The 18,278-nt window shown below is 37.1% G+C and overlaps 1 protein-coding gene across 3 annotated transcripts in view; it reads right to left on the bottom strand.

The window, feature by feature from the left end:
• CSMD3 (CUB and Sushi multiple domains 3) overlaps positions 1–18,278 on the bottom strand; it is a 1,625,828-nt gene that overhangs the window by 743,123 nt on the left and 864,427 nt on the right. For all 3 annotated transcript variants that reach the window (XM_036758935.1, XM_036758944.1, XM_036758952.1), the window contains one exon: positions 8,170–8,273. In XM_036758935.1, the coding sequence (XP_036614830.1) occupies positions 8,170–8,273 (104 nt within the window). The remainder of the gene's footprint in view (positions 1–8,169; positions 8,274–18,278) is intronic.

The raw sequence follows: 18,278 nt of genomic DNA, 5'->3' as shown, positions 1-18,278 counted from the left end.
GATAAGAGAGAAGATTTTAAAGACCTCCCTTCTACTAGGTTTTGACAATAATTTACCAATAAGCTGTCAATGCCAGACGAGAAAGTGAATTCCAAACTGCTTTTCAGAAATGCTATTTTATAGACTTTAGATAGGCCCCAAATAAAACTCAAGAGCTGATATATTTTTGAAAAGATGGTATGAATAATAGAATCACAAAACTTCTGAGTTAGAGGAGCTCAGAAGCCACCTAGTACAACATATAGCAGAAAAAAATGCCCCACTATGATAATAAATGTAGAGCTGGAAAGGACCTCAAAAGCAAACAGCAGTCAATGACTAAAAAGCTTAAGTGTCTTGCTCAAGGTTGTATAGGTAGTGGCAAAAGTGGGATTGAAACCCAAATCCTCTGACTCAGAGGGCAGTACTCTTTCCATTATGTCATGCTGCTACTGGAACATGCCTGAGTAGACCTAAAACTTTCATTTTTTCCCTCAGGCAATTCATTCTAGTTTAGATAACTCTAATAGTTAGGAAGTTTTTGTTGGTTTAGTTTTTGTCAAACATCAAATTTAACTTTAATTCTGCAACTTTCACCCACTGCTTCTCATTCTACCCAGAAAAAGTCTAATCCCTCTTCCACATGACAACCTTTAAAATATTTAAAGATAGCTGTCATGGTGCGGGCTAGGGTGTGGGGGGGGGGGTGTGGGAAGAGGTGGGGGAGGGGAGGAAACCCACTGCTCACTATTTAAACTGTAAGTAATTAAAAAGCTTTATTCTATTTAAAGTTCCATGTCATAACAGGGATAAGCATTGGTCAGCCCATAGAGAAAGGAAGTCTTCATGGGACCAGCAGGTTCTGAATATGAGCCATATCCCACAGATATTCATAGAATAAAGAAAGTATATAGTCACGCAGAGATCACAAACAGCTACTGGACTGGAAAGGCAGAGAGTGTTTGTTGTGTTCTTAGTAATAGACGGAAAAAATAAAACTTCCATGTCTGCTAGTCTGTCATTGCCCTCAAGGTCTGAAACAAGGCTGATTCTGCTTTTTGGCTGGCCTTCCAGAAGAACTAGGGTAAAGGAGAACAAAAATATCTATGTAAGGGGTGAGTGTGAATGTCCATTTCTTCTAAAATAGAGTTATTACCTTCAAAATAGGCACACTATAGGAGCCCATACCCTCTGCTACCATACAACCATGTTTTATCCTGTTAGCCCTTCTCTAGGCTAAATTGTACTGATGTTCACCTTGTCACTTTCAATTCAAGGAAAGAAGATTATAATTTTATAAAAGTGAGAGACTTTGCTTCTGAGGAAAAGAAATAGTTTAGATAAACATATTTCCTAGCATGAACAATGGTAATGATAATAAAAAAAATAATCGGGAAAAATTTCAAGTGGCTACTCTGTTTTTAATAATGATTTCTCCAAGGGGAAGAATGAATAATTCCAACAATAATCACAGGCCACCATGTAGACTGAGTATACTATGACAATGACAAAGTCAGAAGGTAAAAATAAAATATTCATCTTCCTGTTTTCTCCCAAGAACAGCTGATGGAGCCCTTGATTTTGTTCTAATACAATATAACTCCTGCTCTCTGGACATTCTTCTGTGTTCTGGGATTATTATTCATATTTTAGTTAGTTGCTGATGCACTGTTAGTGCTAAGGCCATATTCTTCTACCAAAACACCTACCAGAATTGGTTCTCAACTCTTCAGTGACCTACAGCTAACTGCAGCTATCAATGCCCTTGATAGTCCCCACCTAAGATTTCATCTAGAAGATATTCACATTTTAAAATCACTACCAATGCCCTCCAATACCATTTTTTAAAAAATTGTATTATAAGGATATCTCCCTGTAGTTGATACTGAGATTCGGGCTTGCAGGATAGGGCAAGACGTTCCTGAAGCCCTGATTTATAGGCTCAAAGTATTTAGAACTACAAGAAAGCTGAGAGACCATATAGGACAAATACTTCTTGTGGATAAGAAAGCTGAGGCTTATGTCACAGAATTAATAAAGAGTATAGTTTGAATTCAAATCTGGGTACTCTAACACTAAAGCCAATGTCCTCTCCTTTATATGGTAAGCATAATCTTTTAAAAAAAAGAAAGAAGGAAAGAAAAAAGAAAAGAAAAATTTTCATGGAATAGATGTAACCAGCACACTTATAAGAGCAGTATGGGCAAATATCTCTGTGTTTAAATCTACCAAATAGGGGGATGGAGCCAAGATGGCAGCTGGTAAGCACGGACTAGAGTGAGCTCCGTACCCGAGTCCCTCCAAAAACCTATAAAAAATGATTCTGAACCAATTCTAGAACGGCAGAACCCACAGAACAGCAGAGGGAAGCAGGGCTCCAGCCTAGGACAGCCTGGATGGTCTCTGGGTGAGGTCTATTCCACACGGAGCTGGGAGCTGGGAACGGAGTGGCGCAGAGCCCAGCCTGAGCGGTGTGGACGATCCAGACCAGAAGCCGGGCAGAGGGGGCCCTAGCGCCCTGAATATGTGAGCTGCGGCAGTTACCAGACCCCCTCGACCCACAAACACCAAAGACTGCGGAGAAGGTTAGTGGGAAAAGCTGCGGGAGTGGAAGGAGTTCGCGGTTCGGCTTCCAGCCCCGGGGGCAGCGGAGGTGGGGCAGCTACAGCTGTTGTTACTTCCGGCTCCAGGCCCACCTGGTGGGAGGAATTAAGTGGCGGATCAGAGCAGGAGTGCAACAGCCTGCTGAAGATCTAAGCCCAGTCTGGACTGGGGGTCCTTGGGGAAGGAGGAGTGTGGCTCTGACAGAGCTGGCACCTCCCCCCCAAACGTAGAACATAGAACTCGTTAGTCTACAAGCAGTCATACCCTGATGAAAAACTCAAGGGTCAAGTTAGTTGGTTGGGAATATGGTCAGGCAGCGAAAACGCGCCCAGATTCAGTCTCAGACTTTGGATTCTTTCTTTGGTGACAAAGAAGACCAAAACATACAGCCTAAAGAAGACAACAAAGTCATAGAGCCTACAACCAAAGCCTCCAAGAAAAACATGAACTGGCCCCAGGCCATAGAAGAGCTCAAAAAGGATTTGGAAAAGCAAGTTAGAGAAGTAGAGGAAAAATTGGGAAGAGAAATGAGAAGGATGCGAGAAAACCATGAAAAACAAGTCAATGACTTGCTAAAGGAGACCCAAAAAAATACTGAAAAATACACTGAAGAAAACAACACCTTAAAAAACAGACTAACTCAAATGGCAAAAGAGCTCCAAAAAGCCAATGAGGAGAAGAATGCCTTGAAAGGCAGAATTAGCCAAATGGAAAAGGAGGTCCAAAAGACCACTGAAGAAAATACTACTTTAAAAATTAGATTGGAGCAAGTGGAAGCTAGTGACTTTATGAGAAACCAGGATATTATAAAACAGAACCAGAGGAATGAAAAAATGGAAGACAATGTGAAATATCTCCTTGGAAAAACCACTGACCTGGAAAATAGATCCAGGAGAGAGAATTTAAAAATTATTGGACTACCTGAAAGCCATGATCAAAAAAAGAGCCTAGATATCATCTTCCAAGAAATTATCAAGGAGAACTTCGCTGGTATTCTAGAGCCACAGGGCAAAATAGAAATTGAAAGAATCCATCGATCACCTCCTCAAATAGATCCCAAAAAGAAATCTCCTAGGAATATTGTTGCCAAATTCCAGAACTCCCAGATCAAGGAGAAAATACTGTAAGCAGCCAGAAAGAAACAATTTGAGTATTGTGGAAACCCAATCAGAATAACCCAAGATCTGGCAGCTTCTACATTAAGAGATCGAAGGGCTTGGAATGCGATATTCCGGAGGTCAATGGAGCTAGGATTAAAACCTACAATCACCTACCCAGCAAAACTGAGTATCATGTTCCAAGGCAAAATATGGAGTTTCAATAAAATAGAGGACTTTCAAGCTTTCTCAGTGAAAAGACCAGAACTGAATAGAAAATTTGACTTTCAAACACAAGAATCAAGAGAAGCATGAAAAGGTAATCAAGAAACGGAAATTGCAAGGGACTTACTAAAGTTGAACTGTTTTGTTTACATTCTTACATGGAAAGATGATGAGTATGATTCATGAGACCTCAGTATTAGGGTAGTTGAAGGGAATATCCATATATATATACATATATATGTATATATGTATATATATGTTTATGTATATATATGTGAATGTGTATGTATGTATACATCTATGTGTATATGTATGTATGTGTATGTATGTGTATGTATGTGTATATGTATATATGTGTTTATATATATATATGTAAAAGAGAGAGCAGACACAGGGTGAGTTGAAGATGAAGGGAAGATATCTAAAAGAAATAAAATGAAATTAAGGGATGAGAGAGTAACATACGGAGAGAGGGAGATAGGGAGAGATAGAATGGGGTGGATTATCTCGCATAAAGGTGGCAAGAGGAAGCAGTTCTATGGGAGGAGGGGAGAGGGCAGGTGAGGGGGGAATGAGTGAACCTTGCTCTCATCAGATTTGGCCTGAGGGGGAATACCATACATACTCAGTTGGGTATCTTACCCCACAGGAAAGAAGAGGGAGGAAGATAAAAAAAAAAGTAAAAGTCGGGGGGATGATGGAGGGGAGGGCAGATGGGGGTGGAGGTAATCAAAACAAACACTTTGGAAAGGGGACAGGGTCAAGGGAGAAAATTCAATAAAGCGGGATGGGTTGGGAAGGAGCAAAATGTAGTTAGCCTTTCACAACATGAGTATTGTGGAAGGGTTATACATAATAATACATGTGTGGCCTACGTTGAATTGCTCAACTTCTTAGGGAGGGTGGGTGGGAAGGGAAGAGGGAAGAGAATTTGGAACTCAAAGTTTTAAAATCAGATGTTCAAAAACAAAAAAAGTTTTTGTATGCAACTAAAAAATAAGATACACAGGCAATGGGGCGTAGAAATTTATCTTGCCCTACAAGAAAGGAAGGGAAAAGGGGATGAGAGGGGAGGGGGTAGATAGACGGGAGGGCTGACTGGGGAACAGGGCAACCAGAATATAAGCCATCTTGGAGTGGGGGGGAGGGTAGAAATGGGGAGAAAATTTGTAATTCAAAATGTTGTGAAAATCAATGCTGAAAACCAAATATGTTAAATAAATAAATTGCATTTAAAAAAAAATCTACCAAATAGATTGGCCACATTTAAAAAAACCAACACTAAAAAGGATATTACTATATTTAAATCAAATAAACCCATACCTAATTCTAAAATCAAAGGTTCCCAAATGTATTTGGCCTACTACCTGCTTTTCAAAAAATTTTTCCCAAAGACAATGCAGCCCAAGCTTTTCCCTTTGTTCAATTCTAGGACAAACTCATTTAGTCAGAACATCTGTCCAAGATATATGTAGTTATAAAGACAATGTGGTGAATAGAACATGTGTTGATTTTGGAATCAGAAGAATTGGAGTCAAATTCTGACTTTGATGCTTACTATCTGTTTGTTCTTGGATAATCACAAAATTTTCTGCCTTCAGTTTCTTCCATAAAAGAGGAAGTCATATTCAATGACCTCTTAAATTTCTTATAACTCCTATCATCATTATCATCATCATCATCATCAAAATATCCTTTTTATACATGGCCTTGACTACAATTAGCCAATACCTATTGATTAGTTGAACATTCTAATGAATGATAATGTCTAAATCAACTTCTCATTTAATTTCTTATAATAGAAAAATTAATCAATTATATAGAAGGTAAAGCCTTGATTTTAACAGCGGGTGTTGCATTTAAGTACAGTATCTAATGACATTAATACCATTATTACAATAAGTTTCAATAAACACATGTCTCTTAGAAGGGGAAAATTTGAGAAATGGTTAGAATTTATACCATTTTTGCCCACCTAAAATCCACTCAGATTTCTAGTTATCCAAATACTATTTTGATCTCTGCAATATCACAGTAGGCCTATAACTTCCATGAAGAATAAATAATTTCAGTATTAATAAGGCTGAATTAAAATTATCATGTCTTCCCATTACACTTACCCTTTACTACAATAAAACTGCTAAGAACTACTTTTATTATCTATGTGTGATATTATCATAATACTAATTAGCTTTCAAGTATTTGTACTGGGGGCAGCAAGTAGTAGAGGTTATACTCATGGATTTGAGATCAACTGTGTTGGTTTTTTGTATTTTTGAGGAAAATGTTTAGTTGACTGGTCAACAGAAAGCAGAGAATCTTTTTTTTTTGGCTTTTACCTGTCTCCAGCTTTCCCCTCATGTCTCTCCCCTCACTTTGATTTTTTTTAAATATGACTGAGAATCTGAAAACACGCGTGGTGTCATAGACTAGACCAGGGTCGAGGAACCTCTGGCCTCAAGGTCACATATGGCCTTCTAGGTCCTTGGATATGGCCTTCTGACTGAGTCCAAGTTTTACAGAACAAATCTTTTGATTAAGGATGTGCTACCTGACAAAGTCCTTCTGAATAAAACTCTGTGAAATCACTTACTTTTATCATAAATTTAAGAAAGCAGTCCTTAAGATAAGGAATGGGCATTGGCCATGTCAACTCTTTCATATTTGGTAGAGGATCATCTTATAAGTATAGATGAGAGGAAGCAGAAAAATGATAAATGACTTTCAGTATGAGCAACTCTAAAGTAGTTTGTTTAAGGGGGGAAAATCCTATCATTTACAACCCAGAAAAGCAATCTGTGGTCAGAGAGCCAAAAATATAGGCCATCTCTATGAAGGATCTTAGTTATCTCATCTGGAAAAAGAGGACGTTGGATCTGATGACGAAGGTCCATTTCAGCACTAACTCATCTATAACAATGAGTCACAAAGTGGTAGATTTAAGCTCAAAAATGTAAAGGTGTGTCTTAATTACTGCTATGCAGAAGTGGAAGTAGTTTCCTAATATCTATCTCCTCCAGAGAATGGTGGTGAAACTGTAACTGGTCCAGCTATTTTGGAAAGTAATATGAAACTATGGCATGGAAGTGGCCAAACTTTGCATACCCTACCCAGCTAAACCACTATTAGACCTATATTGCTAAGAAATCAAAGAAAGAGGAAAAGGAATGGTATGTGTGAAAATATTTACAGAGACTCTTTTCATGGGAACACAAAATTGGAAACTACGAGATTTTCCTACTATTGAAGAAAGGCTAACCAAATTGTAGTATGCAGATGGAATGGATTATTATTGTGAAATGGGCAATTTCAGAGGGAATTGGGAGACTTTTATGAACTGATGTAGAGCAAAATGAGGACTAGAAGAACAATTTATATGATAACATTATAGAAAAAATCAACTGTGAATTCTGATCAACACCAAAATCTATGAGTCTAAAAAGAATGAAATTGAAATGTGCCACTAACTTCCTAGCAGAAGGTAATGAACTTAAAATGCAGAAATACATGTATTTTTGAACCTGCCTAATGTAAGAATTTGTGTTACTGGACTATGAAAAGATGTTTTGAGTTCTGGTGTGTGAAATTGCTTAAAGTAGAGTCAATAAAGCAACAGATTAATTTTAAATGTTTTTTAATAGAGAAATATAAAAAATAATAAAATATATGTCCTCTTCTCTTTATTCACATAGCTACCAGTTGAGTTCAGGCCCTTATCACCTTTCTCACAGATTAGTGCAGCAGTCTTCCAATTATTCTATCAGCCTCAAATATCTCCACTCTGATCCATGATCAGTACATTTGTACTAAAGCAGAAATCTGAAATTTGCCATATCACTTCCCTGCTTAAGAAGCTTAAGTGGTTCCCTATGACTGCGAACACAGACTAGAAACTCCTTTGTTAGGCATTTAAATCCCTTCATAATGTAGCTTCAATCCATGTTTCTAGTCTTATTACATATTATTCCCTTTTACACAGTGTATGTTCCAACCAAACTGGCTAACTGACTGTTCTGATACAGGATAAGTTAGAAACTCTATTCCCATAGCTGGAAAGGATGACTTGACATTGGATTTATGATAGTTGTGGCTATTCTCTTTGGATTGTGTTGAAAAGCCCTAGGACTGGCTCATGTAACTTAGAATTTATAACTTTATATGAGCCTTCTTCTGGTGAAAAGAAGACAGTAACTAAAATAAATGTAAAATAATATCCATAAATATTAACATGTTTCAGGGTAATCAAAAAGCACTGGAAACTTACACTTGAAGCACTGTTCTGGGATCTCCAACTTCCCCTCCATCACCAATTGTCAATGTGTCATAGCCAATTTCTAGATCGAATTCTTCAAAATTTATCTGAATAACCTAGGAGCAAAAATAAACAAAAACTTCAATTACAAATATATTCTATCACACAGAAGAATTGCAACTGATGACACTTTAGCATTGGAACAATTTATTTTACATGATTTAATGGATATATGTATTCACATATTCACAAAAATGTACATATGCATGTACAATTCTTCCTATAAACTGTAATGTATATGTAAAAATCATATCATTAATGATACATGTCATACATTTTGTGACAAATATGATCTAATGTTAAACAAAAATTTAATGAAGAGTCAGAACAAAGAGAAAATGAGATGAATGCCATTAATGGGTCACATACCAAATGAAATATTTCCTAAGTTAATAAAATATGCTTTTCAACCATTACATAAAAAGACAAATGGATGTATATTTTAGAAATATCATTTGAGAATAAGTGGAAAGAGACCTTTTTCAGTTTTATTTATTTTGTTATGCTAATGCTTATGCTAACATAAACAATTGAGCACTTTGCACAGCACTCTACATGAAGTGCTCAGTAAATGTTTATTGATGCTGACCAACTGACACTGATTGCTATGGAACAACACATAATTTTACTGACTTTTCCCATGGAGTTCTTAAATTGATAGATTGTTTGAACCCTTTTTTAATATACATGCTATGTACAGAAAGAAAACATATTAAAATTGGACTTGTTAAAAAGTCAATTAAACATAAAATATCCCTTTCCTTTGTTCATTTAAGCAAATTATAACATGCGACATTGCAGAATTTCATTACTCTAAGTACTTCTTTCATATAGATCTGCACCACAGACAGATTCCTGAAGCAAAACTTTGTGACAGAGCATTGCTTGTTCCTTTTGAGGCTATACTCTGGACTTTCTCTACCATGCCCCAGAATCCTCTACATCCTGAAAGCTCTCAACAGCTCTGTAATTAATACATTGGAAATACCCTCTGCCCCTAGGATCTTTGCCTCTGATTGGATGGCTCCTCCAGGAATCTCTGTTTGAGCCAAAGCCATGTCTCATTCATCTCCAGGTGGTACTCCAGACATCTTTTACTACATAGCTTTCCTTTCAGCTTTGTTTTATATGTTGTGTTTGGCCACTTGAATGCCCCCTAGAGGGCAGGGACATCTTTGTTTCTATTTGTATTTGTATTCCAAATGCTAAAAATGGTGTCTGGCACATAGCAAGTGTTTAATAAATTCTTTTTAACTTGCTGACTTGATTATGTGAAATCATTTTTAGTTGAACCAATTATACAATGTCCTAGATAGAGCTCTAATTGGTAGCAGAAAGTGTAAGACTCTGTCAGTTGCATGGATTATCATAAACAATTTTCTGAATACTATGTCTCTCAATTCAGTCTATGATTGCATTGGGTTTCTTGGAAAGCATGTTGCAATGTTGACTCGTGATAATTTTGTAGTCCATTAAAAATCCGAGATTTTTCATAAGCTTTGTTGTCTAGCAACCCCTTTCACAGCTTGTACTTGTTCGGCTGATTTTCAGAGATGAATGGACTTTGCATTTATATCCATTAAAGGATGGTGAATGGTCAATTTGATCTAAGTTTATTCCAAATCAATAATGAATAAGTATTTATTAAACAGCTACCATATATCCTTAAAACTATGCCCAGACCACAAGAGTTGCATAAGTTATTTTTACTGTTAAGGAACATACAATCTAATAGGAGAAACAGAGCCCATTTTTTATACACGCTGATATGCAAAAAGCATGTAATTCAATAGTACTTGTACAGGGGAAACTGCAAAGTAGGAATTCATAAAAGAGGACAAATAAGGGCTAGTTCATTTGAGGGAAGCTTTATGAAGGGCTTGGGAACTGAATCTCAAGTCAGAATTCAAAGTATAGTTGAGGCATTTACAAAGAGAGTAGAGAGGAAGATGTTCTTGGCAATGAGATTAACACTTGTGAAGGAACAGAGGTAGGAATAAGCATGTTGGTTTTATGAGATAAGTGGAAACAACTTGACCATGAACCAGGGATCATACTGGGGACTAATGGACATGTGGACTAGTAAGATAGAATCAAATCATGGAAGATCTTAAAAGCCATTGGAATTTAGACTAAAGTAGAAAGAATCATAGAGCCATGGGAATTTTTTGTTTCAGTTTGTTTTTCAGGGAAGTAAAAGAGAAAATAACATTCAACAAAGATACTATGGCAATTAATTAAATTAAATGGGGAAAATACTATATGCACAGAAAATCACAGAAGCTTGTAATTATCTAGCATTTTTCTTTAATTATAGTAGCCTGGACTGCAACTTTTTGCTGTGATTGTTTTTTTAAATGATGACAACTATGTGAGTAGAGGGTAAGAAACAGTTCCACAGAATGACCTTCCTAGTGTGTCATTCATGTGGTTTGGAGATGGTGGTGACTAGAGTAAAAAAATATAAAGGTAAAATTGGATTAAAGTTTGAAATGTAAACATCAATGCTAAAGGGACTAAGAATGATGTCCATGTGTAAGGAAGTGAAAAAAAGTGAATATAGTGCTGAAACTGTTTAGGAAGAGGAAAAAGGTAAATGTGTATAGACCAAAGCAAAATGAAGATGTGAGAGAAAAAGGATTTGAAATATATGTTAGTAGAAAATGAGATCAAGCCCACACATGTGAACTAGACAAGATCTAAAAGTTATAGTTATATTTACTCATGATTTCAATGAATGAACACTGAAAATTTGTTCCTTTTATATTGTAAGGCACCAATAGATGGAGGCAACCAATGATGGGTAAGACAATGAGTGGCTTAAATATCAGGAATGTTATTTTAAAATGATTCATGAACATCTTTTAAAAGAAGAGATAATTATGTGAATATGACTTCATCAATAATAAATCACGCCCAGGTAAAACACTTCCTTTATAGGCTAAGTCAGGCAAACACAGTAAACATATGTGTAGCTTCAGCTCATCAAAGTATTTGTCAAGACTCAATATTTATGGACAATAATGAAGAGAATATCTGCTAAATGATAGTGCACTTGAGTTGATTCTTAACTGATGATTATATCCAAATATAAGTCAATAAATTTAAGCCGACTTAGAGAAAAGTCTCTGAATGAGTGCCCTTACTGTGGCTGTGACTTTATACTATTCAACATCTTAAACAATGACTTGAACAAAGATAAAGAAGCTGGGAAGGATCCATATGAGAGTAATTAAGGTGATGAGGAAACTGCTAACTATAATCATAGGCAGGAGAGCTGAAGAAACCATAGATATGTATCATAGAGAAGAGAAGACTGAAGGATGATGGAACGCAGTCATGAAAACCACCTTAAGTATCTGAAGGGATTTATGTAAAGAGGCATGGCTAGAGAGAAGTCTGTTTGAAAAATATCAGTCAGTCTTAGAGGACAAGTGCCATATTAAGTTAGTATAATACGAGTGACCTAAATAAATAACTAAATGAATGAATGGATAAACAAATATACCACATAAGTTAATGTGAGCATGAACTGCCTTAAGAGAGGAATTGTTGTTGTTTAGTCAATTCAATTGTATCTGGTTCTTTGTGATCCTGTGGACCAAAGCACACTAATGTTGTCCATGGGGTTTTCTTGGCAAAGATACTGGAATGGTTTGCCATTTCCTTCTCTGGTGTATTAATGCAAAGAGAAGTTAAGTGACTTGTCCAGGGTCACACAGCTAGCAAGTACCTGAAGCAGGATTTTTAACTCACGTTTTCCTAAGTCCAGGTCCATCCTGGTGCCTCCTAAAAGAAGAATAGCTTCCCAGAATAAAGGAGACACAGTTTATTTGTTCTCTGCCTTGGTCAGATCATTTCTGGCACATTATGTGCAGTTCTTGGCAACAGTCAATCAGCACTTATCAAGTACTTACTGAGTACCTGTCACTGTGCTTCTATTCTAATGGGGGAGACAGCAAGCAAACAACTATGTGAATAAACACATAATTTAAATTAAAGGTAATCTCAGAGGGTGCTGGTGGTATCTGAACTTAGAATGAGCAACAGCAAGAAAGCCAGTATGACTGGATCATAAAATATAAAGAGAGGAGCAAAGTGTAAGAAATTGGACATTGAAAAGCCAGAGAGTCTTTTGAACCATGTAACCGAGATGAGATGGTAAAAGCCTTGAGAACATAATGAATGAACTGGAGAATAGACAATATAGCCATATATTTAAAGGATTGTCATGTGGAAGAAAGATTACACTTATACTATCATATATCATAGGCTTATAGCTAGAAAACATCATAGTGGTTAAGTAGTCCAAAACCCTTATTTTATAGATGAAAAAAAACAAAGCTCGAAGAGGTTAAATGACTTGTCTATGGTTCCATCCCTAATAAGTGTCAAAAAGATTTATACCTTCTTCCAAGGTTAGCACTCTATCTACTACCCAATGCTGGCTTATTATTTTTCTTTCAAGAGAGCAGAACAAGAACAATGGGTGAATATTATAAAGGGCTTAATGTGGGCTTGATGTAAGGAAAACTTTTTAACAATTAGAGATGTCTAAAAGCAGAAGCTAGGTGGCACAGTGGATAGAGGATCAGATCTACAGTCAGGAAGATCTAAGTTCAAATCTTGCCCCAGACACTTAGTAGCTTTGTGACCCTTAGTAGCTACGTGACCCTGGCAAAGTTACTTCACCCTGTTTGCCTCAGTTTTCTCATATGTAAAATGAGCTGGAGAAGGAAATGCAAACCACTTCTATATCTTTGCCAAGAAAACCCCAAATGGGCTTATGAAGAGTCAGATGCAACTAAAACAATTGAACAACAACAAAAAAGTGGAATAGGCTGGTTCAGATAGTAGTGTGTTGCCACGTATTTGGAGGTTTTCCAGCAAAGACTGGATGTTATGTTGCTGTCTAGTCATGTCCTACTTTTTATAACCTCATTTGGGGTTTTCTCGGCAAAGATAAAGCAGTGGTTTGCCATTTCCTTCTCCACATCATTTTACAGATGAGGAAACTGAGGCAAACTATGACGTGACTTGCCAAGAATCATACAGTTAGTAAGTATCTGAGGCCAGATCTGAACTCAGGAAGATGAGTCTTCCCTGACCCCAGGCCTAGCACTCTGTACTGAATAGCTGTACTTTCTAAAGATTAGCTAATCATTTTCAGACATAGTAAGATAGATGCTCCCTGAAGGCAGTGGCTTTTTATTTTTGTATCTTTAATGTATAGCACAGTCCCTTGAATATAGGAAACAATAAAGTTTGTTAAACAAGTGAACTGTTCAAAGATATTGTAAAGGGAATCCTTGCCCTCTTTGGAAACTCTCACAACTGATAACAAGCAATATCTACTTTGTAACTTCAAGGCAGAGGGAGTCATGTATTATAGTTGCTTCTGCTAGGCTGGGAGTCAGGAAGGCCATAGTTCAATTCTGCTCTTAGATACTTACTGGCTGTGTGATTTCAGGCAAGTCATCTGGCCTCTCTGATCCAGTTTCCTCAAATGTAAAATGGGTATAATAGTACCTCCCTCAAACAATTGTGAGGATCAAATGAAATTGTACCAGAAGCGAGTGAGACACGCCAGAGTATAAGTTTTAAACGGAGAATTTATTAGCCAGTGGCCATCGGGGTCTTGCTACCCAAATCAATGGTCCTGTGTTGGGGTGACCCTGTGACTTATATAGGACATGTGGGGGTACAGTGGTTAATTATCTCCTGGAACCTACAGGCCAGGTCACAGGGTGGGGGGAACAGGAACAAAGGTCCTGGCTGATCTAAAGATTCAGTCAGGTTATCCTTAAGTGTGATAATCTTATTGACATTCCTTGGTGGAGTCATAGAGCCCCAGGGATATCTGCTAGACCAAAAGGGTCTGCCAGGTTATCTTTCAATGGGATGGTCCTATCTATTGACATTCCTTGGAGGAGTTGCAGGGCCCCAGGGATATTTGCTAAATGCCAAAGAGACCTGAGTCCATTCTTTCTGGGGGTGCTTGTCAGTAACTAGGGGTTTCTCAGCGGTTCCTAGTTTTTCCAGTATTACAAAATAATATTTCTAAAGCATTTAATTTGGCAATCAATAGGCACTATATAAGTGCTTTATCTCTTCCTTCTTTCCCCCCCATAGCCTTAGAGAGTTTCCTTGGGCCCTAAGAAGTTATTACTTGCCCACGGTCACTAGGTTAGTTTGCATTAAAGAAAGGACTTGAATCCAAACATTTATAACTCTAAGGCTAGCCCTTTATCCACTAAGCTTTGCTTTCAAAGGAATGGAGAATGGAAGGAGGGAGGGGAGGAATGGAGAGGATAGAAGAACAATAGTAAAGGAGGAAGAGGGATATAAGAGGGAAGAAGAAGGATAGAGAGAGAGAGGAAGTAAAAGAAAAAGGATAGGAAAGAAGTAAAGGAAGGAGGGGAGAGAGAAAAGGAAAATGGGAGGAAGGAAAGATTTCACTCATAAAGTTTCTGAAACAATAGAAAAGAATACGATCATGCACGTGCACACACACGTACACACACACACACACACACACACACACACACACCCCAAATCGTGTTCCTTGGCATTACATGTTTCCTGACGAAAAGGTCAGAAAATATTTGGCAACTTATTAAGCATGCACGACAAGGTACTTGATTTCCAAGAAGTTTGTTGTAATTATTATCTACCTCTCTCTTGATTTCACTAAAGGAAACAAATGGATGGGGGAAAAATGTTCAGCTTCTAAAAACAAAGGAAACACCTGTAACAATGCCAATGATAACATTAACAAAATTAACACCTAACATCCTCCTATTGTTTGTCTCATCAATAATTTTGTTTTCTATTGGAATATAATAGCTTATTCAATATTTTGTGAATAAATGGATCAACCTGAGAATTTAGAGTTTAAAGGCAAATTAAAGAACATTCAGGTCAGATGAAAGAAACTGTACATTCCACAAACAGACTAATACAGCAAATACTGTTCTAAGCACTATGGGAGATACCAAGATGAATTAGATACACTCCCCACCCTCATCTAGTATATTGTCTGATTTTCATGAATTCGTCATAAGAAATCATTTGGAATTTCAAGATTTCAAATACAAAGCTTTCAGTCAAATTTGAGCAGCACATGAGGGCATGCAGGATAAACAGAGTCAAAAAGGACTTTCCCTGTCCTCAGAAGGCAGAAAATATTCCCTGACAAAATAGTGGGAGAGGATATGGAGGAACTAACTGAGAAGATGAGAAGAGGACTTTCTCTTACTTTGTATTAAAGCTGCAGTAAGGGAACTTATAATATTCATTATAAATGTTCGGAGTCCTGAATACTTGCTGGAGATACTGTGAAACAAACAACAGTATTCATGAAAAAATTTGGACATTGGAGGCATTTGACAAATCTTTGTTTAATGGATAAACTAATCTGACTCAGAAACTGATTATGCCATGTTCTTTTTGACAGTTTGCAGCAAAATATTTTTCTTCTGTTTTAAAGCATATCAAAAAAGGCATTGGAACACCATGATATTTTAATGCTTATGAGCATAAGTGTGTATTTTATTATGCATGAAAGATGGGAAGATCATTGAAGCACTATAACAGTAAACAAATTCCCTTCAAAGATATTAGCAGTATAGTAGTTCCAGTTCGGGTGGGTGTGGGATTTCATCCTTGCTGAATCGAAGTATGTATGAGTAGCCAGGGCCTTCTAGTGTGGTTGTTAGCTTTCTCCATGGCACTATTTCTCCAGGTTGAAGAAATAATTCATTCAACAATCATGTTATGTTCTTATTGCTGTTTCTCTACATTAGCATCTTAAACCAGCGGTCTGGGATTATGATAGAAATTTAAATTCACGATCACCAGGAGGACAGAAAGGTTGGGAAAGAAGAGGATGAAACAGCCCTTCTAGAATTGTCTTGGGAAAGTAACCTCATCAATTCACTAGGTGCTCTGAGCTTATTCTGGCTCTAACACAAGGGGCTTTTTCAAAGCCTTAGCTCATTATAGCAACCCCTCAGAAGCCTGTTCCTACGTGATCTGCTGTGGGTTGTATTATTGAGAACATTTGTCAAGGGTTGTTAGATCTGCTGATTATGTTCTTCAAATACCATTTTCCTTTAGTATTCTACTCCTTTGCCTATGTTCTTCACCCAGATGGAATAGCTTCTTTCCTCCCCTCCACTTAGCTAAACTCTATTGCTTTTAAAGTCTATTCAAGCTACTCCTTAAAGTCACATTTGAACACTTTCTTTTGAGGACTCTCATTTTTTCTCAACTTTTATTTGGCATTACTTATTTAATTTCTAGTTAACAGGCATTTACTAAACATCCACTGTTTACTAGAGAAGAGGAAGTCTCTAGAAGAGGAGTGGATAGAGAGTTTGGAAGACTGAGGTTCTTCAAATATATGCAGGCTATTTGACTCAGAACAAGCTACTTAATCTCTTGGTGCCCTAGGCAACTTGCAGAGCAAGCCTCGTTCATATGCACTGGCTAAGGCAGCTAGATGAACTAGTGAGTCTTGGACCTGGAGCTAGAAAGACTTGAGTTCAAATTCTGCCTTATTTACTTAATTATGTGACCCTGGGCAACTCACTTAAATTCTCTTATTTTCCTCATCTGTAAAATGGAAGTAATAATAGCCTCACAGGATTATAGAATTTTGAAAATGTTAAAGTTATATAAAGTTGCCTCACTTGCAATTCCCTACCAATCAAATCATATGTCCAGCCTAAAAATGAAAAAAAAAATGAGGACACTGTCCTGAGATCTTCAGAGAATACAAAGATAAACAAAACAGATTTTGAAGTCTAGTAGAAGTAAAACAGGTATGCAAATATCTATAATATGAAATAGAATCTATAATATTTGCGTAGGAGAGGAATAAAGTGTAAACTTGAGTTATAAAGATGTAACTATTATGTGTAAGTGTTAGATTTAGGGAAAGCTTCATAGAACCTGGGCTAGGAATGAAAGAATGGAAATTATTTCAGTAGGCAAAAATGTGTTTACGGAGAGACATGGGCATATTGGGAAGAGGTTCAAGAAGGGTTGAGAGTACAATGTGGACTTAAGCAGGAAGGGTGAATACAGAGATAAGAAAGATCAGGATATTTTCCAGAAATGAGTTCTGGCTTGGCTAAAGAGTCAATCAACTACTTTGGGACCTGTAACCAACAGCATGCAGACCAGGTGTGGAAGGCAAGAAGGTTGATTGTTGTGTTTTTCCTGGTTTGGCAATAAGTCAAGCAGATTTCAGAGAGGGATACTATGAAACAGAGAAGAAGATGAGAAAAGTGAGAATGATTTACAATACATATTGTGACAAGAAGGAGGGCAGTGTGATAAAATAATGAAATCAGTCTCTGCATTGGAAGGGGAAGCATGTTAGGTAAGCCTAGAAAGGTGGATTTGAACTCTCGTCAGTCTTTTGCACATTGATCCTAGAAACAATGGGAATTTTCCTCTTATATGATGTTACTCATACATCTTCTCAAGGCTAAGTATTCTTGGTTAATTCAAATGATACTCAATTAAGGGTTTTGAGTTCCTTCATAATTCTAGTTGACTTTTTCCATCTTGTCACTGTCCTTTCTAAAAGGTGCTGTATGGAAGTAGATGAAATATTTCAGATTCTTTCCATTCTCATCTATGCCTGATGGCTTCCTTCATGTTCCAGTTAAAAGTTCACCAGCTACAAGAAGCCTTTCCAATCCCTCTTGGTGCTAGTGCCTCCAACTGTGTTGATTATCCAATTTGTCCTGTATTTATCTTGTTTCCAAGTAATCATTTGCATGTCATATTCCCCATTAGATTGTGAGCTCCCTGAAAGGAGGAACTCCTTTACCTCTTTGTTTTTTTCATCATTTGGCACAGTGGCCAGCAAATTGTAGGTGCTTTATGAATTTATGAAAGCTTTATAAATGCTTGTTTTACTTAACATGCAATATGTTATGATCAGAATACCATTTCCCTAGTGGAATATATAAATCATGTCACATTTTTCCCACTGAATAAAGTTTATTAAGTCCCAATATGCTATATAATTTTCAATAAAAATTTGG

The sequence above is a fragment of the Trichosurus vulpecula genome, chromosome 1, assembly GCF_011100635.1.
Source record: "Trichosurus vulpecula isolate mTriVul1 chromosome 1, mTriVul1.pri, whole genome shotgun sequence".
NCBI classification, from domain to species: domain Eukaryota; kingdom Metazoa; phylum Chordata; class Mammalia; order Diprotodontia; family Phalangeridae; genus Trichosurus; species Trichosurus vulpecula.
Note: the sequence above shows the minus strand (reverse complement) of the source record. Positions and strands in the feature narration are given on the sequence as shown.